General features: G+C 45.2%; 1 protein-coding gene across 1 annotated transcript in view; it reads right to left on the reverse strand.

The window, feature by feature from the left end:
• Positions 1-20,744, reverse strand: part of COMMD4 (COMM domain containing 4) — a 55,740-nt gene extending 34,996 nt beyond the window's left edge. The window contains exons 1-6 of the mRNA XM_069765780.1: positions 20,572-20,744; positions 12,964-13,035; positions 12,014-12,079; positions 11,893-11,932; positions 8,206-8,325; positions 7,995-8,075 (exon numbers count right to left, since the gene is read on the reverse strand). Of these exons, the coding sequence (XP_069621881.1) occupies positions 7,995-8,075; positions 8,206-8,325; positions 11,893-11,932; positions 12,014-12,079; positions 12,964-13,035; positions 20,572-20,574 (382 nt within the window). The 5' untranslated portion in view covers positions 20,575-20,744. The remainder of the gene's footprint in view (positions 1-7,994; positions 8,076-8,205; positions 8,326-11,892; positions 11,933-12,013; positions 12,080-12,963; positions 13,036-20,571) is intronic.
• Between the last annotated feature and the right edge of the window lie 814 nt (positions 20,745-21,558).

The following is a 21,558-nucleotide window of genomic DNA, read 5'->3' on the forward strand; positions in this document are numbered from 1 at the left end:
CTGAAGCCTGAACTTCCTACCTTATCATGGCTCTCATATTTGTCATAAGAGACGCCTGTTCCTCTCCTATGATTTTGCAGGTGCATACTTCACATAGGGGTTTCTGCCAGGAATCCTTTAGTTTAACCGCACAGATAGGACACTTCTTATTCCTACCGGGCTTCTTTACCGATTTCTCGGACAAGGAGGCTGCCTATAACAAAAAAAAAAAGCTGCGTCCTCCATGATGCTCTAGAGATCGCTACTGCCCCTGCACCATACCTTTTTATTCTGTTCTTCTGTTCAAAACAGCGCTCCCGCGCTCTCCACCGCTCTTCCTCTGCACTTCCTGTTGCAGAGACGCCGTCCGTCCCCCTCAGCCGCAAACCGGAAGTGACGCGCGGCCGGAAAGAGAGGAAGGTGCGGCGAGGATCTGGTTCCCCCAGCGGCTGCATGGAGACGCCGGCATCTGCAGAGGCCGCCGCTGGGATCGCTCGCACCAGGGGACGCGACGGAGGGATCGAGAGCCCCCGCCAAGAAGAAGCGATCCCCATACCAGCGCTACACTGGTAGGCCGAGGGACCCTCGGGCGGGGGTCAGCCAGCGGGTGTCTCATGGAGGGAAGGGTGAGGCAGAGCCCCCCGATCCACATCCCCCCCGCACAGAACGGTAGATCCTCTCGTCCGTTCCTATCCATGATGGGACAGGAAAAACACTGACGGTTGGTAGGGGGAGGGTCCTTTTAACCTCATGTTTCCTGTCCCATCAAGGATAAGAAGGACGTCCTCCAGTGTGCTGTCAGGTGGTGACCTGGAAAAATTGTTTTAGCCTCAGATATTACATTTTTTTCAACTGGGGAAACTGGTAAAAATGGCACCAAAATTTGTCACACATTTTCTGCTGAACGTGGCAATACCCTATATGTGGCTGTACAGTTCTACTTAGCTACACGGCGAGACTCGGGGCGAGTGGGGGATACGGAACGTTTTCTTATCTCTCGGAAAAGTTATTGTAGATTAGCTTGCCCCCATGAGGAGGAGTGCATGAGGAGCAGAAAAAACCCCTCTCAAGTGACCCCATTTTGGAAATTACACCCCTCTGAGAATTTATCTACAGGTGTAGTGACAAATTCGACTCCATGGGTGTTTTCCAGAAATAAAACAGAAGTTGCTGAGTGAAAATTGCAAATTTGCCATTGTAATGTCCATACATTGTGCCCAGCTCCTGCTTCTGGAGCCACAAATTAAATCGTACTTTCATCGCCACAGAAATGCCAAACATGGACACTAAATGTGGTTTAGGCAACCTATGGTGCTCAGAAGGGAGGAGGCATAAGGATTTGGGAGTGCAGAATTTGCTGGATCTCTTTTGGGGGGCGACTTGTCATAAAGCTTCTCCAGAGTGTTTGTGCTACCAGTAATATGGAAGCCCCTTGTATTTACATTGACAGATGACGGACCCGAGTGGGGACTTGCTTTTTTTATGGATTGAATTTAATCTTTTGTCGAGAACATTTTACATACAATTTTGGATCACATTTATCCTGTGCTCTACGTTGAGCACTTACTTTGGGGTTTCCATCTAAATCTCTGAATGATGTGATTCAGATGAAACCCCAGAGGGATCCATTCAGTATCATGAGGCAGCAGTTACTTTGTACTCCATCTGGCCTTGTGGTGTCCTTGTGTTGAAAGGTGCACGAAATTGTGGTCGCCCGCACTTTTATGCACGCTTAAAAAGATGGACACCACTGGATCATACACCAGACGGTGTCTACAGTGTCGCCATCTGTCTCATTATAGGGAATCTTTTGCCAGGTGCTCTGTTTGAATCACGTATTTCAGAGACTTATGCAGAAATGCCAATTTAAGAGCTCAGTGTAGAGCGAAGGATAAATGTGAGCAGAGCCTAAAGGTACCTTCACATTAAGCGACGCTGCAGCGATACCGACAACGATCCGGATCGCTGCAGCGTCGCTGTTTGGTCGCTGGAGAGCTGTCACACAGACCGCTCTCCAGCGACCAACGATGTCGGTAACCAGGGTAAACATCGGGTAACTAAGCGCAGGGCCGCGCTTAGTAACCCGATGTTTACCCTGGTTACCATGCTAAAAGTAAAAAAAAACAAACATTACATACTTACCTACAGCCGTCTGTCCTCCAGCGCTGCGCTCTGCTTCTCTGCTCTCCTCCTGTACTGTCTGGGAGCCGGAAAGCAGAGCGGTGACGTCACCGCTCTGCTTTCCGGCTCACAGACAGTACAGGAGGAGAGCAGAGCACAGCGCTGGAGCACAGACAGCGGTAGGTAAGTATGTACTGTTTGTTTTTTTTTACTTTTAGCATGGTAACCAGGGTAAACATCGGGTTACTAAGCGCGGCCCTGCGCTTAGTTACCCGATGTTTACCCTGGTTACCAGTGAAGACATCGCTGGATCGGTGTCACACACGCCGATCCAGCGATGTCCACGGGAGATCCAGCGACGAAATAAAGTTCTGGACTTTCTTCAGCGACCAACGATCTCCCAGCAGGGGCCTGATTGTTGGTCGCTGTCACACATAACGATTTTATTAACGATATCGTTGCTACGTCACAAATAGCAACGATATCGTTAACGATATCGTTATGTGTGAAGGTACCTTTATTGTGATCTTTGGGAGGCAGAATGATAAAATCAACAGTAGGTGAACAATTGGTTTTATTTATTTTTTACGCCGTTCCTCGTACTGTATTAGTGATTAGACGACTATATTCTTTGGGTCGGTGCGATTACAGCAATACCAGATTTATATTGGGTTTTTATGTTTGTCTGCTGTGACACACTAAAAACATTTTCTTTTTGCAAAACAAGTTTTTGCATGGCCATATTTTGAGAGCTATAATGAGGTTTCTATATTTCTGCCGACAGCGTCATGTGAGGTCTTGTTTTTTGAGGGACGAGTTGACATTTATTGGTACAATTTTTGGGCACATAACATTTTCTGATCTCCTTCTATTCTGATTTTTGGGAGGCAGAAAGAACAAAAACCAGCAATTCAGGAATTGTTTGGTTTATTCAGCTCACGATATTGTACAATTGATAGTGAGGGTCTAGTTTTTGGGGCAGTACGATTACAGCGATACCACATTTATATAATTTTTTTTGTGTTTTGCTGGTTTTAGGTCCCTTTCACACATCAGTTTTTTGCTCTAAGTCAAAATCCGTCGAATTTAAAAAAAAAACGAATCCGGCGACTGATGTATTAGCGACGGATGGCCTTACGTTTCATCCGTTTGGTCGCCGACTCCGTCGAAAATGGTTTGTCCGGAGGCAACGGACAAAGTAATGTTTTTTATGTTCGTAAAAAAAAACGGATCCGTCACTGTCCGTCGTTTGCTCGAATGAAAGCCTATGGGCTATGATCCGTCAAATGAGTGAATCCAGCGGCGGATTCCTTTTTTTTAACTGAGCATGTTCTGATATATTTTGGATCCAATTAGTCTAATCCGCTAGTTGAATCCGTCGAAAAAACAAATCCATCACATCAGTTTTGCACAATCTGCGATGGATCCATCGAGCTAACGGATTGTGACTGACGGCAAAAAACTGATGTGTGAAAGGCAGCGTCGGACTGGAGCACCTTGGTCCCACCAGAGAAAATCATCCCCCCAGGGCCGTATTTAGAGTTTCTGCTGCCCTAAGCACTTTTAGCGCTGCCTCCCTTTTGGTGAGTATGACACTATTGGCAGTGACTTTGGCAAGAATCGCTGATGTGAAAGTCGCATTTTGCAGCATATTGGGCAGTTTTTCTGCATCTGCCGCGTAACGGATCACTTACAGCAACACTGCCTTCGGCCTCATTCATTCCCTATGGGATTTGCGGCACTTGCCGTGATCTGGCAAATGTGGTACCATACCTCCCAACTTTTGAAGGCAAAGATGTATAACGTTTGCGGCGCGCGTAGTGCGACGCGGCAAATTTTAGTCCACGCCTCTGACCAGACCCATTTCACAACTAGTCACACCCATATCCACGTCCCAACTGCAGCCATTTAGCACTGCTGATCACACTGTTTTATATACAATAATTATAAGCAAACAAAAATATGGCCACACAGTGCTCCATACTGTATAATGGCCACACATGATGCTCCATACTGTATAATGGCCACACATGATGCTCCATACTGTATAACGGCCACACATGATGCTCCATACTGTAAAATGGCCACACACAGTTCTTCATACTGTATAATGGCCACACATGATGCTCCATACTGTATAATGGCCAGACAGTGCTCCATACTGTATAATGACCACCAACACATAGTGCTCCATAGTGTATAACGGCCAGACAGTTCTCCATACTGTATAATGGCCACACATGATGCTCAATACTGTATAGTGACCACAAATGATGCTCCATACTGTATAATGGCCACACATGATGCTCCATACTGTATAATGTCCATTGGCCACACATGATGCTCCATACTGTATAACGGCCACACATGATGCTCAATACTGTATAATGACCCCCCCCCCCTCCTGTATGCATGGCTCATCGCCCTCCTATCCCATATACATAGCTCATATTACCCCCTCCTGTATGCATGACTCATATCTCCCCATGTATGCATGGCTCATATTCCCCACCCCCTATGCATGGCTCATATCCCCCCCTGTATGAATGGCTCATATTCCGCCCCTGTATGCATGGCTTATATTCCCCCCTGTATGCAAGGCTCATAGTCCGCCCCTGTATGCATGGCTTATATCCCCCCCTGTATGGCTCATATCCCCCCCCTGCATGGCTCATATCCCCCCCCTGCATGGCTCATATTCCCCCCTGCATGGCTCATATTCCCCCTGTATGGCTCATATTCCCCCCTGCATGGCTCATATTCCCCCCTGCATGGCTCATATTCCCCCCTGCATGGCTCATATTCCCCCCTGCATTGCTCATATTCCCCCCTGCATGGCTCATATTCCCCCCTGCATGGCTCATATTCCCCCCTGCATTGCTCATATTCCCCCCTGCATGGCTCATATTCCCCCCTGCATGGCTCATATTCCCCCCTGCATGGCTCATATTCCCCCCTGCATGGCTCATATTCCCCCTGTATGGCTCATATTCCCCCCTGCATGGCTCATATTCCCCCCTGCATTGCTCATATTCCCCCCTGCATGGCTCATATTCCCCCCTGCATTGCTCATATCCCCCCTGCATGGCTCATATCCCCCCCTGCATGGCTCATATTCCCCCCTGCATGGCTCATACTCCCCCCTGCATGGCTCATATTCCCCCCTGCATGGCTTATATCCCCCCCTGCATTGCTCATATTCCCCCCTGCATGGCTCATATTCCCCCCTGAATTGCTCATATCCCCCCCTGCATGGCTCATATTCCCCCCTGCATGGCTTATATCCCCCCCTGCATTGCTCATATTCCCCCCTGCATGGCTCATATTCCCCCTGTATGGCTCATATTCCCCCCTGCATTGCTCATATCCCCCCCTGCATGGCTCATATTCCCCCCTGCATGGCTTATATCCCCCCCTGCATTGCTCATATTCCCCCCTGTATGGCTCATATTCCCCCCTGCATGGCTCATATTCCCCCCTGTATGGCTTATATTCCCCCCTGCATGCAGGCTTTTCTCTCCGCACCCGCTCCTGCTCGGCGCGCCGGCTTATGTCCTCCTTCCTCCCCCCCCCTGTCCCCCCGTCCCTCATACTCACCTGTCCCACTGCACGGCCGTGCCGACATCCCTCCCTCACGCTCTGTCCCGACTCCTGGCGGCGGCGCCGGCGCAGCACCTTCTTCCTGCTTGAGCGGTCATGTGACACCGTTCATTAAGATCATGAATACGCGCATATTCATGATCTTAATGAGCGGTGTCACGTGACCGCTCGTTCAGGACGAGCTGCAGGGCAGACGCTGAGACCATCGCTGGAGCAGGCAGGGTGAGTATTCAAGGGGAGGGGGGGGGGGGGAGGCGGCGGGGTAGGGGGAGGCCCTGCCAGCAGGTGTCAGTGCCAGGGCCCACTGGAGGATTCTCCGGTTCCCCGGTGGGCCAGTCCGAGCCTGGTGAAAGGGGCCTTACACAAAAACTATTTTATAGAAAAAAATTATTATTTTTGCACAGCTATATTCTGAGAGCTTTTTTATTTCTCCGCTGAAGGAGCAGTATAGCATCTTATTTTTTGCGGGACAAAATGACATTTTCAGCCATACTATTTTTATTTCCTTTCAACATTTCTTTTTATTCTTTTTGTTCGGCGATATGATGAAACAGCATAGTTTTTTGCAACGCTTTTATTTTTTTATCAGATGGAGGCCCGATGCCATCACATTGGGAGAGCGGTAATGTCATGATGGGGGAGGCTTTGGAGGGTAGAGAATCTCTCCCCCCATGTGCTCACCCACCTATCCACTCTCTCTTTTCCCATGTGCGGACTTCTCCCATCTGTGCTCTCGTCTTTGACCTGTCTACCCCATGTGCTATCCCCCTTGTCTCTCTCCTTCCTGTACTGTGTTCTCCCCCGTTTGAGCTGTCTCCCCCCCTGTGCTCTGTCTCTCTCACCCCTGTGCGCTTTCTCTCTCCCCCATCTGCTGTCTTCTCCTCTCATGTCATTTCTTCTTTGACCTGTGTTCCCCATGTGCTCTCCCCCTTGTCTGCTCTCTCTCTCTCCACCACTGTGCTGGCCCATTGTTGTCTTTGACGTTGTGCCTTTGCCGCTTTCCTTTCATTGTCATTGGCGTACTTTTTAGGAGGAGCCATGTTGGCATTGATATTTGCTTTTTAAAGGGGTTTTCCCACGAACGAAAGTTCATTTTAAAAATGGTCTGTTCCTGACCGTGTACAGAACATCAGCTCCAGGGCAGGGGAGGAAGCAAAAGACAATACTGACATTACAGAAGGAGATCGTAGTGGATACATTTTGTGACGTAAAATATTGTTTAAAAACAGTCAATGAAATAAAATTATTTTACCTGCAAAATGAATCCTCTGTGATCTCCTGCTGTAATGTCAACATTGTCTTTTGCTTCCTCCCCTGCCCAGGAGATGTGGTATGCTCCGTGCACGCTCAGACACAGTCAATTTTTAAAATGACCTTTTGTTCGTGGGAAAACCCCTTTAATGTGACCAGCTTCCTCTGCCTGTAGACACATCACGCATCTGCCGCCAGGATCAGCCAAATGATTTACTGCGCCTGCGTGGAATTCGTATGTGTGTGTGGTGCGTACAGCGTATACAGTGTGTGGGTGTGTGTGGTGCGACGGTATTCCGCTGGTGGTACCGCGCAATGGGTTGGTACCAGCAGCAGTTTCCATATTGAGACACCCATCACTTGGGTGTCCCAATACGGAGATCGGTGAACGTTATGTCGTTTCGGACGCGGTGATACCAAAAATGTGTACTTTTTTAATTTTTGTTTTAACATATACATAACTATTTATTGATATATTTTTATATACATTCTGTGATTTTTTAAAAATATATTTTTAGCTTTTTAACTTAATCCCTCTATGGGACTTTAACTTTTATTAGTCTGATCGCTGATTGCAATGCACCAGAACTGCAATGCATTATATCGGTCAGTATTGCACTGATAGAAGCCTATTATACCATGATCCTGGCATGGTCTAATACGCTTGCCTGCACGTGGCTGACTTGGAGTTTGTCATAACAATCGTCCCCTAGCAATGATATTGTGGGGGCGCCGATTAGACAGGAGAGGGAGCCCCCTCCCTCTCCTAGTCTCCCAAATGCTGAGATCGATATCAATAGAGGTATCTAGGGGGTTAAACAGCTGGGGCCGGTGCGGGCACTGCTCCTGGCAGTGATAGCCGGGTCTCGGCTATCACGTAAGCCGAGCTCCCGGTGGTGATTGCGCGAGCACAGCTCCTGGGCCACACACAATCGACATACATCAAAGGTCAAGAAGCCCTATCTGACCATGACGTATGGGCATGTTAAAGGTCGTGCAGTGGTTAATACTGGACATTTAGCAGCATGTGGCTAGAAACTCACAGCGAAGACTGTTTTCTCTCAGCGTTTCTTGCAGGGCAGTCTGCTTTTCTTCATAAGAGCGGCAAAGGGAGGCAGCATGTTCTGTGGATAACAAGGAGATTTAATGAAACTATTAAATGCAGCAAATACATGACTGGCCTTACTATGAGAACAAACTGTTACAGCCAATAAGATGCTAGGAATAAGGGCAGTAATAGACTTGTTTCCTTACCCCTGGGAAGACCCAGCTGCTGGAGTTCACTAGACAGATTATCACCGCTCACATTATGTTTGGCAGCACTGGAGAGAATAAAACAGAGGACGGCAACGGTGGCTTTTATGTCACCAGACTCTGCAGGAAAAGGAAATTGTGCCATTAATCTTTTACTAATCACGTGCACAGATGTGGCAGTATTAAAGTACAGGATAATATAGAGGTTTGATTTATTTGCCAGGCTATCGATTCTAGCTGTTCTTTTGTTTCTGTGTCCACATGACAACACTTCCTGTCTTTGCTCTGGCCTTGTTTTGTCAAGTCACCAATTTATTTTGCTATTTAAAATTATCCACATCAATGCCCACATCCTTAAAGGGGTGTTCCCATCTCCAAGATCCTATCCCAATATGTAGTAGGTGTCATAATAATACAATTATCAAAAATCTCTAATTGGAAATTTAGTATAATTCTTCTGATTCACCATGTCTCCTTCCTTATGTGCAGGGCATTGCAGGACCTTAGGTATTCATGGTTATGACCACTAGCAAACAACTGTCACTATATTAGTGGTCGTAACCATGGATACTCAAGGTCCTGCGATGCCTGCACATAAGGAAAGAGACATGGCAAATCAGAAGAACTATACTACATTTCTAATCAGAGACATTTGCTAATATTATGACACCTACTACATATTGTGTGTGTCTCTGGTATGTGTGAAAACTATCTCCACGGAGACACAGAAGTGTGAAAGAGGCCTAAAGCTGAGGAGGCAGAGAAGAGCGATTCTCCTCCTCCTCTGCAGGGATGGATAGTGATTGGTGGAGGGAACAGATTCTGAGCTGCCTCCACCAATCACATATCTGTCCCTGCACACTATTTAATGTTGCAACTACGGTACTCACAAGTCCGAGATCTTTTTAGGAAAGGTGAGCAAACAATCCCCATCATCCTTTAGAATATACTGTATCAATGGGTATATTCTGAAGGATGATGGGGGTTCTAGCCATATTTAGTGTAAATATACACTGTAATATAGCAGCCAAAGTGTTTATTGAAAATGTGACTACCACCTCCCTTATCTTTCAGAATACATCCATGTATACAGTAAGTGGGTGTATTCCTGTGGATGAAGGGGGTGGTAGTCACAATATACGATACTGCAGGCATAATGGCGTGCCATCTACAGATAATATTTTTGTATTTTACTAAAGGTTTTTGCACACTATTTGGCTCACAATATTTGTTTTCTTATTTTCCTCTCTAAAATCTAGGTGTGCCTTATAATCAGGTGCATCTTATAAAGCGAAAAATACGGTCTATTTGTGCACAACGATTTGGATGCATCATGACTGTATATTTATGCACAATCATTTGGATGCATATAATGTTTGGATGACACGAGAAATGGAAGCAAGTATTGTCATTTCACTGGAGGAACAGAGGGGACGCAGAGAACAAACTTGTGACTTCATAGCAGCAAAGAATTAAAGTTGTTAAAAAGCATTTCTCATATCTTTTAAGCACAATAAAGACGTTTTCTGGAATGGTGGCGTGAAAGATATTTTATCTGCAGTGGTTGCATGTCTACATCCACTGCTCACAAGAACCTACTGTCTTCTTGTTCTGAGTGCTATTCTGAATTTTAGCCATCTTTTAGTGTCTCAACAAATCCATTAATTAGGTTTATACAATAAACAAGTTGCCATCATACAGTAGTTCAGCTTGCTAAAAAATGAATTGTAACATAACGAGTTGTCATTTATGAAGCCGTCTCGTCTCGAGAAGAACTTTCCAACTGCTGTAGAAAAGCACATGGTTGTGATGGAGGAGATCCCAAGCACGAGACTCCATTCTCTATTAGCAAACATTGGCTTCCCTTCTAGGGTACTCACCATGACTACATATTTCATTAGTAGCTAGTAGTTTGAATAGGCATCATGTCATAAAATATTAAGGGTTATACTCTGGTTATTAAATTGTCTTATTAAACAGCTTTAGAACATGCCTTGCTTTTTTCTCTCCTATCATTCTCCTTCTACGAAAGCTTTTATCTGACAATGTTTATAGCTTGTTGACAAGACAAGCTTCAAGTTTGGGATCTGACAGTTAAATCCTGAGATCCCAGGTCACTTATCTCCATCCAACCCATTAAAGCAGCACTCCAGGGTTTTATTGCAGTGATGGAATGGTGCTATCAACGCAAGATCAGTAGAAAGATTCTGCTTAGTCATAACTGTCACTGAAGGAGGAGAGCCGGCACCTCCACCAACAATGAAGTCAGGAGGCTGGGGAGCAGCGTGTTCCTGAAGACCCATATTTAGATTAACTGTCACGACTTTGTTGCTGGGTGTTCCGGACCCAGGGGCGCCTTCCCTGTCCCTAATGATAGGTAAGCACTAGCTCTCCCTGCTCCCCGGATTACTTCTGATGGTGAAGATGCAGGGGCCACACACCTTGCCTAAAATCCTGTATCTGCCCTCAGTTTGTACGCTTCCCCCACCCAGGGAAAAGCGGAGTAGTAGTATACTGTAATACACCAACCATACTAACAAGGTAATACGAACAGGGGTAACGAAAAATACCAAACATACAAATATACTCACACATATAGCAGAGGAATGCATCAGGGAGTGGAGGACAGGGGTAAGCCAAAGTAGGAGAAGAAAGCGAATTATCACACACTCAATACCAAGCAACAGTCAAATAAATCCAAACACCTTTCTCCAATAATAACCAACAACAACCTCCAGCCATGCAGCATAAGCTAACTCTGACAATAAGTGCTAACCAGGGCCCAGTTTATATAGGAGATAAGAGTGGCTAACAGTGCACAGCTGAGAGCCTTAGCTCCAGGAGCGCTCAACTGAGCAGATTAACCCGTGCACTGCTAAAAGAAATTTACACCATTTACTATGAAGGTGAAGTGCTTTTATTCAGTACAGGAGTAGGAAAAATCAGACGCTGCAGTCTTATGGCTCCTCTCTGTTGCAGTAAACTGTTGACACTAACCCTTAAAGTAACATTTGTGGGTGCCTGCAGCTTACCCTAGTTATGACAACTGATCAGTACAGATCCTGGCACTCTTACTCATGTCTGTCAGTTGTCATAATTTCGGAAAAATATGGGAACAGACAATTGAATATGGAGAGGGATGTTCAGATGGGATAAAATCCTGACATCTGTCTTACTTTTCTTTCTTTCTAACTGCGTTTATATTATCTGCTTTAAAATTATGCTCTTCTAAGGTCTCCCAGAAGAACTGACTGCATATCGCGAAGATAAGTTATTACTTGCTGACCAATCACCAACAGCCGGGACCACCATGACCCTAACAAAGGGTCTACAGCACTGCGCTGAAAGTTTTCACCCTTTTACCCAGCACTGCGCCTTTCTCCATCCACATACTCTGCTAGAATGGTGTTGCATTTCTTTGGACCTGGTAGTTGGGACCCATACAGTCAAATTGCCAAATGAGCTTCTGACCCTTTTTGCCTCTATTGGTAGGGATCCCATTAGGTTAGGCCCCATCAATCATGAAGTGATAACACCTATTTCCATTTCAAAAAGTAGAATAAGTTTTTAAAAACATAAATTGCAACTGTTGTGCAAACAACCATTTATTAATAACTTTCCAATTACAGGGTTCACAGTGTTTGTGTTGTAAGACAATGAAAGAAGTAAGACAGTGAAGCATCTCACCAAAGCGAGCATCTGCAGTCAGCTTCAGGATCTTTTCATACTGTTAAGTACAGAGATAAACGAGTCAGCACACAAGCATCATCAGCTTGATATAAATGCCTGTTCTTACATCAATACTTACATCAATGGCTTCCCCCAGCTGCTCTTTCAACACTTGTGCACAGATCAACTTCAATTTAACAGATGACTGAGAAAGGAAATAGAAGTCATTCAGGATATAGCTAAGAGAAAGATGGAGACAGGAGCACCGATAACTAGAACAGAGATAGGGCAACGCGTACCAAAACATAAAGCCCATAACCAACCTCATATACTTACAGCAAAGTGCATAACAGTTATATGAACTACATAGTTACATAGTTATTAAGGTTGAAAGAAGACTATAAGTCCATCTAGTTCAACCCATAGCCTAACCTAACATGCCCTAACATGTTGAAGGTTAACAGGTCCATATATTCGTTGCAAAAGGCTACTCAGGTAAACAGGAATGCAAGAAATAAAGCTCAGGAACGCAATAAAGTGGATATTGCAGACACACTGGACCACATGCACATGACAAAATGAAACATTTTGGTTAATTCACTTTAACTTGACGTAAATGTCAATATATGTAAGCACTAAAGTCAGGCAGTCGCTTACCAGACTGATTGCTGAGGCCAGTGATTGGCTGCAGCAGTGAAGTGACTAATGGATACCCACGTGGGACCGGTAGGGACCACAAGAGTAGCACTTTATACTACTTCTACCTAACTCTGGAAAATCCTAGACAACCCCTATAACTAATGAAAAGGTTGCAAGATCTAGTAATATACATGCCATTCCATCTCACTAGACAGTAACGCCCATGCACTGAGCACTTTCAGAAAACTGTAGCGGGTACTCTACTTTCCAATGGCCCAGGAGATGGATGATTAGATTGTGGTTTTTAATTGCTGACCATTAAAGGGTATTGAATTCTCAGATACATAATTGCTTTTTTATTGCTAGAAAATAATGAATGACATCAAGTTACATATACATCTCTGCTTTCTTCATGCATCTATAGCAGAAAAGAGATCAAGAATACTCAACTATTTTAGCCAAGGTGCTAATTTCTGCCAAAACCCAGTCCGGGCAATCCAGATCACCACAGAAACGGAACCTCTGCAAAGATATAGAAGCAATATACAATGAAAAAGCAGGAAATGTTACAGGCCGCATACAAAACATGCATGCATATAGAATACAGGGGGCTCAAACCTTTAAGTTAAAGGGATTGGCACCATTCAGAAATTTTTTTCTTATAAGCTCTATTAGTAACTAAACAAACCCAGCCCAAAAAGGAGCCTTACCCTACCACAGTCCAGCACTTAGTTTCCGCTGCTGCCCCGGTGTCTGTCCTAATCTGCAGTGCTGCAGCCAATCAATGAGTCCAGCTGCTCTGAGCGGGGAAAGTAATGAAATGTCATGTAAATGTCGGTGATGAATCTGTGCTGCACTTTATGCACATGCTCAGTAGTGACCAGTGCTGTCGAGTCGTCAGTCAGGGAAATTGAGGAGTCTGAGGTTTGGCTTACAGACTCCACCGCCCTACTTCTAAGAAAAACTCTTCTGAAGTGGGACATCCACTATAATATTGTGTATTCATTATAGATGTAAAGCATTAAGCAATTTAGCTTCAATTCATTTCTATTTTCTCCACTTGCTGCTTATGAGTAACAAATTTCACATAAATTTGTATTTAGAATCTGTGGAAATACTTTTATGCCCAAAAATGACAATCTTACTCTCTAACCAGGAAAAAAGACATAGTTACTTACCGGTAATGGAATTTTTCAGAGCCCATGACGGCACCACTTAGAAAGGGGATCCACCCTTCAGGGACAGGAAACCTACAGATAAAAAGGGCAGTAACTCTCTCCCACATCAGTTGTTTACAGAGAACGAGATGACCTCCAGGTTAATAACACGATATTCAACATTACTATGAAGCTCAACAGGAACACGATGTGACTACATATAAATAACGAAAAATAAGTGTGCACACCCACATATGAAGGGAGGGAATGTAAGGGTGCCGTTATGGGCTCTGAGAAATCCCGTTACAGATAAGTAACTACGGCTTTCTCCTTCCTCCATGACGGTACCACGTAGAGAATTGCATGGAAATGTATCATTAGGGAGGAACCACCGCTTCCAGAACCCTTATACCAAAAGTAAAGTCTGAAGAAGATGCTAGGTCCAGCCAATAGCGATTGAATAATACAGAGGAGGAAGACCACAAAGCAGCTCTACATATTTGAGGCACAGACTCTTTCCACCCAGGAGGCTGCCACTGCCCTCGTCGAATGAGCTTTCAGTTTCTCCGGGACGGCCTCTCCACGTGAGGAGTATGACAGGGTGATGGCATCTCTTATCCATCTTGCCAACATACCTTTAGAAGCCGTTTGGCCATTTCGAGGTGCTTGGAAGCATACAAAGAGAGCCCTATCCTTCCTGCACTCATGTTAGGTATTGGATTAGGAACCTTCTGACAGCTAGTGTATGCAAGTCCCATTCTCCCTTGTTGTTTGGGCAAAAAGAAGGGAAGGAGATCTCCTGAGATCTATGAAATCGTGACACCACTTTTGGCAGGTAGGCTGGGTCTGTTTTAAGAATAATTCTATCCTCCAAGATTTGTGTGAAGGGAGGGCCTGCAGATAATGCCTGAATGTCACTGGCTCTACAAGCTGAAGTGAGAGCTACTAAAAGTGAGGTCTCAAAGGACAGGATTCTCATTGAACCATCTGCCAGGGGTTCAAAAGGAGGTTTGGTTAGGGTTGTAAGGACTAAGTTTAAATTCCAAAAAGGAGTATTCTGAGTGGGTATGGGTCTAGACCTAGCCTTGTTGAATCTGGATATCCACCGATTCCTAGCGAAGTCGCAATTGTATAGGGTCTCTAATGCTGTGATTTGAACCTTCAAAGTGCTTACAGCTAGGCCCTTTTCCAACCTTCTGTAGAAATTCTAAGGTGCCTGTTAGTGGAACCCCTCCTAACCTGAAACCTGAAGATGAAAGGAACTTTCTCCATGTTTTCCCATAAAGTTTGGTGGTTACGGGTTTCCTACTTTGTAGCGACGTGGAGATAAAATTCGGGGAAAACCCTTTGTCCTTCAGGAGGGCCCTCTCAAATTCCAGGCTGTCATGTGCAAGTTTGTTACCTGAATATGAAGAACCAGTCCCTGGGAAAGAAGGTTCAGAAGCTCCGGAAGTACCCAGGGGTCAGAGACAGACATCATCATCAGACAAGAAAACCACATCCTCTTTGGCCACAGGGGGGCTATTAAGATTACTTTCGCCCCGTCTTCCCAGATCTTCCTTAGAACCGCCAGAATCAGGGCAATCGGAATAAGAGCAAAGGATAGATGAGTGGTCCTATGGAATCATGAAGGCATCTAACTCTATGGGGTTCCCTTTGGGGTCTATTGAGCAGAATGCATCTACTTTCCTGTTTTGATTGTTGGCAAATAGGTCTATGGAAGAAGTTCCCCCCACATTTCTGCAATCTGATCAAACACTGACTGATTTAGTTCCCACTCACCCTGTCTTAGCTGGGCCTGACTCAGGAAGTCCGTTCTGCAATTTTATGTCCCTCTTATGTGGAGTACAGATAGAGACCCCATGTTGCCCTCGACTACCTGAAAAATAGACTGTTACTTCCATCAGAGGGCAGGGCCGAGCTCCTCCCTGGTGATTTAAGTATGTTACCACTACCCGGTTGTCTGAGAATACTCTTACATGGTGTCCCTGAAAAGTGTTTAAGAATTCTAAAAGGGCGAACTTTACTGCCAATAGTTCCTTCATGTTTGAGGATACTGATCTTAGATCCTCTGTCCAGACCCCTTGAGCTATCTGGTCATTCAAGTGAGCCCCCCAACCTCTGGGGCTTGCGTTTGTGGTCAGAATCTGAGAGACTAAAATAACCCACGGAATACTCTGGGTTAAGTTGTCTACCTCATCCACCATTCTAAAGAAAGTGCCGTTTTTTGATGACAAGGTTGGCTGACCTTCTAAATGCCCCTTTAGAGAATTTTCGGCTGTTAAGATTTCCCAATGCAAATCCCTGGAGTGCGTCTGAGCCCATTGAACGGCCAGGATACAGGCAGTCATGGAACCTAGGAGGGACATTGCTTTCACAGAGGGAGTTCCCTTATCTGAGATATCAGAGCTATGTTCTTCTGAACTCTCTCTGCCGGGAGGTAACACTCCTGATTTCTTTTTTATCTAATATGATACCCAGATATTCCTGCACTTGATTCGGCATGGTTTTGGATTTCTTTAGATTCAAAAGCCAGCCTAAGTTCATCAAGGAACACATGATTTTCTCTAGTTGGTTCTTGCAATGCTGGAAGGAGTTGCCTATTATCAGAAAATCTTTCAGGTATGGAACAATTAGGATATCTTGTTCCCTCAAGTGTGCCATTACCTCTGCCACCATCTTGGTGAACAACCGTGAAACTATGGCTAGACCGAATGGAAGGGCCTTAAACTGAGAGTGCTTTACTACCCCTTTCATCGGGACTGCTACCCTGAGGAATTTCTGATAGTCTCTCTGTGGATGGGGAAGTGATAGTAGGCGTCCTTTAGGTCCAGAACAGTCATGAAAGTCAGGAAATAGCATTTTTACCGGTTTGTTTCCATTTTGAAGGTTCTTTAGACTTATGATTGTCCTGAAGGTTTCAGCTGTTTTTCCCCTCAGAAACAGAGGGGAATAGAATCATTTGCCTTTTTCCCCGTAAGGGACCTCTTGAAGGACTGCTTTCCCTATCAGACCAAGAACCTCCTGCTCTAAGGCTAGTTGCTCTTCGTTTAAAGATGTCTGGGGTGTCACTACGAAATTTGGTTAGGGAATTGAGTGGAATTGAAATTTTAGACCTGATTTTATTAGGTCTAAGATCCAAGAGCTGTTACATATTCTTTCCCAGGTCGGGTTGAAGAGCGATAACCTTTTCCCCACCTGGGGAAAACCCTCATTTAGATGGCTTTCTGTTGTCATGGGGTGGGAGGGTTTGTTGAACAAGAACCCTTTGTTTTTTCTCCTTCCATCCTCCCACTTATCCAGGTTCCTCGGGGCTTCCTCCAAATAAGTTTCCAAGTCCAATAGGAATTCCTATAAGAGGTATTGGAGAGGCCAGGGAAGCGTGTTTTTTATTATCCCCAGCTTTAACCAAAATATCATCAAGTATAGGCCTGAATAAGAATTCGCCCTCACAGGGAATCGAGCGTAATCTTGACTTTGTTTGGAGTTCTCCTGGCAAACGTATAAGCCAGAGGGCTTGCCGGGCTGCATTAGAAAAAACTGCCAATCTGGCTGCCAGCCTGATTGAGTCAGCCTGTCATGATCCATTTTTGGATGCGTGGCAGCTCCAGTTCCACTATAATTTAAATGTAACTTTTTCCTTTCAGGCCAGCAGGGGTTAAGGTCAGTTTCCCTTGCTGGCAGCTTGCTGCAACTGCAGAGTTGCTGGGTTAGCTGGTGCGGGTGGTGACCACTTCCACCTTCCTTTAAATTGTCACCTGATGCTGAGTGTTGGTGATAGAGTTATTCTATGGAGACCAGCCTTGCAGTTACAGCTTGCTGTTGTCAGCACTGTATCAGCTATTTCTGGAGTTAGGGGTTCTGTTTCCATGTCCTCTGAGGTGTGAAGTTTGGCAGCAGAGTCTGTAAGCCAAGTTGTGCTTTTTAACTTGTCTGTCTCGTGATTGTCATCCCCCCTGTGTTGTACCATCTGTAGTGGTGAGGCTAGCACCGTTGCCGGCCAGTACGAGGAGACAGCGAGGGACATGGTTCGGGACCCTTAGGGGGGGGGGGGGGGTAGGAGGACCCGCTTAGGGTGTTAGGGGAGTGCAGTGACAGGCTCAGGTTGGATCTCATGTCCCATCCTTCATTCCCTATCGGTAGGGCCTTTCCCTCCCCATTTCCATTCCGTTGAGTGTGTGTTGTGCTGTCTGCAGACCGACCCTCTCTTGAGTCATGACACCGCCGATGCAGCCGCCAAGCAAGCAGCTGCCCCTTCATTACTGGGATGGAGTATAGCATCCCTAGATACTTTTTCTCTCAGATGTGAATCCAGCTGGTCTAGCCAGACCATCAGTGATCTGGTCGTACAAGTGGCAGCTACAGCATATTTTAGCCCCCACCCGGTGGCCTCCGATGAACCCTTCAGGAAGGTATCCACTTTTCTGTCCATCGGATCCTTCAATACCCCCATGTCCTCAAAGGCAAGGGAAAACTATTTGGAAAGCCTTAGCAATTGCCACATCTAATTTTGGCCCCTTCTCCCAGAATAAACATGCCGGGTCATCAAACAGATACTTCCTCTTTGGGGATAAAAGGCCCTTTCTCTGGTTTATTCCACTCTTTCCAAAATTAGGGATTACATTTTCTCATTAAGAGGGAAAGATCTTCTCTTTTTTTTCACCACCTTTCCATATCTATCAGTTGGTGAAAAACAGACAGAACACGGATGGCTTCAGAATGCTGTCAGATATTTTTCACAGACCCATAGAATTCATTACCGAGTTTAGTGCGAGATTTTCCAAGGACCATTATGGCCGGGAAAAAAATTTTAAAAAAATTGCGGACATGTGAACACCCCATACATTGTCATAGGTAAGAATGCTATCTGTGAGAAAAACTGACCTCTGAATGAGGCTACAAAGGTTAATTCACTGTCTCAGACTTGCTGAGTACTGGCTCTTCCACACAGAAGACACGAATCCTGCAGGTATAAATGTGGTCACATGATGCTGAAGTGGACTGGAGCGCTGCTGAGATCGGCAGAAGACGGCGACCGGTGAGTATCTTACTGCGCTCGTTACACAGATCATTGCTACCAAAGGGAAATAAAAAAAAAAAAATACTGCACAGTTCCTTTAATAAACTTGGTTTTGGCAATTATAATGTTGGCACTATTTCTTGGACTCTAATTGGTCAAAAGAACAGTGCGAATATGGAAGAGTATTACCAGTATGCAGGTGCTGCTATAAGCAGTGTTCGGCAGAACAACATCTTTTTCAGGCGAAAGATGCATCAGGAATCTACCAGAATTTTCTTTGGCCTTTTGTTAACTGGTATTGTGTTTTTTTTTTGTTTTTGTTTTGGTAATTTCCTGAAAGCTTTTTTTTACCCGTTTTCCAGACATTTTTTAACTTCATTAAAACAATGAGGAAACTGACAGTGTTTTTTTAAAGCTCAAATGCTCGAAAGAACGCCGTGCATCTTTTGAGCTTTCTCATTGACTTGTATAGCAAAATATCAAGACTCTTCCAAGCAGATGCCACGATCACTTCTAACAATGTAGCCTCTTTGGAAACCTAAATGGGTTAAAAAAAAGCTCAAAAGACTGAACACATGAACAACAAGATGCTTTTACTAATAAGGCTAGGTTCACATTGCGTTAGTGGGTGTCCGCTAATGGACTCTGTTACATGGTGCAATTGTCGCAATTAACGCTATGTAATGGATCCGTTAGCGCACCCATTGACTGCAATGTGCTAACAGATCCCTAACGCATCGCAAACGTATGCCATTTTTGGCATGCGTCTGCGATGTACCGTTAGTTTCGGACGGACCTCGAACACTGCTTGCAGCATTCAGGGTCCGTTCCTCGCTAGCGCAGATCGGGCATCTGCGCTAGTGGGATTGCCAAATGCAATCCCCTTTTGGACATTGCGTTAGCGCAATCCGTTAGCGTATCCGCTAGACGGATTGCACTAACGCAAAGTGAACCTAGCCTTAGAAATGCAAATGTTCATTCTTATGAACATTTTGTCAGCGCTTTTTCAGGCGGGTTCTGGAGGGGAATTCACCTGAAAAAGACGTTATGTGAACACCCGGACATTCAAGGTGGTGCTTGCTGTACCGGCTCTGGGCATCTACGGTGATACAAGTTACCATCCAAGTCATTTATTGAGCAGCATTTCTAATACAGGATCCATCTGGCCGGCTCTTACTGCCATGGAATAGGTCAGCCTCTTATATAGTGACATCACACACACAGGGGCTTGTGATGGGGGAGGGGGGTCTGGAGAGATATGTTTATCTATTTACTCAATTTCATCATCACAAAGGAAAGACAATATATTGCTGCTGAGGACGGTACACAGCGTGTCCACCGCAGGGGGAGGCAGCATCACCGCAGGGGGAGCCAGCATCACCGCAGTGGGGGAGGGAGTGAGGATAACCGCAGGGGGAGCCAGCATCACCGCAGTGGGGGAGGGAGTGAGGATAACCGCAGGGGGAGGCAGCATCACCGCAGTGGGGGAGGGAGTGAGGATAACCGCAGGGGGAGGCAGCATCACCGCAGTGGGGGGGGGGGAGGGGAGCATAACTGCAGGGGGAGTGATGATAACCGCAAGGGGGGGGGAGGGAGGATCACTGCTGGGCTGCACTGACACAGAACTGACATGACAGATCCACATCAGGCAGCACAATTATCACTGGCAGGTATCATTTCCCACCTGTCAGTTTGATGTCTGGGGTGATCTGTGTTCACATGGAAAGGAGAACCGGCTCCGTCCATTAGCTGTGAGAAAGGAACTATTGGTGAGGAAGCTGCTGTTTCCAGACGAGCCCCTTTTCTAGGCTACAGCACCAGAGCGCGCATTGGCCCCATAACTGGAGCTCCGTCACTAACAGCCCGCAGCGCCGGACTCACCATGTCTCTCTCTGCAGTCTGGAGCCTCTTCGGTCAGCTGACCAAATGGCTGTCATGTGATCAGACTTTTGCCTGTGCTTTTTTTTAAAACAAACTTTATCGACAAATGCGCAACACTACCATTCATGTAGGCTGAAGGGGAGCACCGTGCTGCAGCTGCGCAGTGAAACATCGGACTGTCATAATCAGCCTGCGACAAGGCGAGATTTCGCCTTGCATACTAAAACCCTATGTGTCAAATTAACCTATACCTCTGCCTATGGTAGATATTTTAGTCGTATTCATCTATACCTCTGCCTATTTTAGATTTTTTTTTTACCATTCCATTTTTTTAATTTAGTTTTCCTTTCCACTTCACTCCATTTGAAGCAGAGTAACCAATTTATTTACATATGTATTTATTTGACATAAAGTTGCAATACATGAATGTAGGGGTTACAATTTTTGGAAACGGAATAACGGTTTTGAGCTCCGTTTTTTTTATTGGAATATGTTCATATTAGTACAACAACGTTATCTTCAAAGTTTCATTAGGATCTTTTTAGCCCCTTTACCCCCAAGGGTGGTTTGCATGTTATGGACCGGGCCAATTTTTACAATTCTGACCACTGTCCCTTTATGAGGTTATAACTCTGGAACGCTTCAATGGATCCTGGTGATTCTGACATTGTTTTCTCGTGACATATTGTACTTCATGATAGTGGTAAAAATTATTTGATAGTACCTGCGTTTATTTGTGAAAAAAATGGAAATTTGGCGAAAATTATGAAAATTTCGCAATTTTCCAACTTTGAATTTTTATGCAATTAAATCACAGAGATATGTCACACAAAATACTTAATAAGTAACATTTCCCACATGTCTACTTTACATCAGCACAATTTTGGAACCAAAATTTTTTTTTGTTAGGGAGTTATAAGGGTTAAAAGTTGACCAGCAATTTCTCATTTCTACAACACCATTTTATTTTAGGGACCACATCTCATT

Source organism: Ranitomeya imitator, chromosome 4, assembly GCF_032444005.1.
Source record: "Ranitomeya imitator isolate aRanImi1 chromosome 4, aRanImi1.pri, whole genome shotgun sequence".
NCBI classification, from domain to species: Eukaryota; Metazoa; Chordata; class Amphibia; order Anura; family Dendrobatidae; genus Ranitomeya; species Ranitomeya imitator.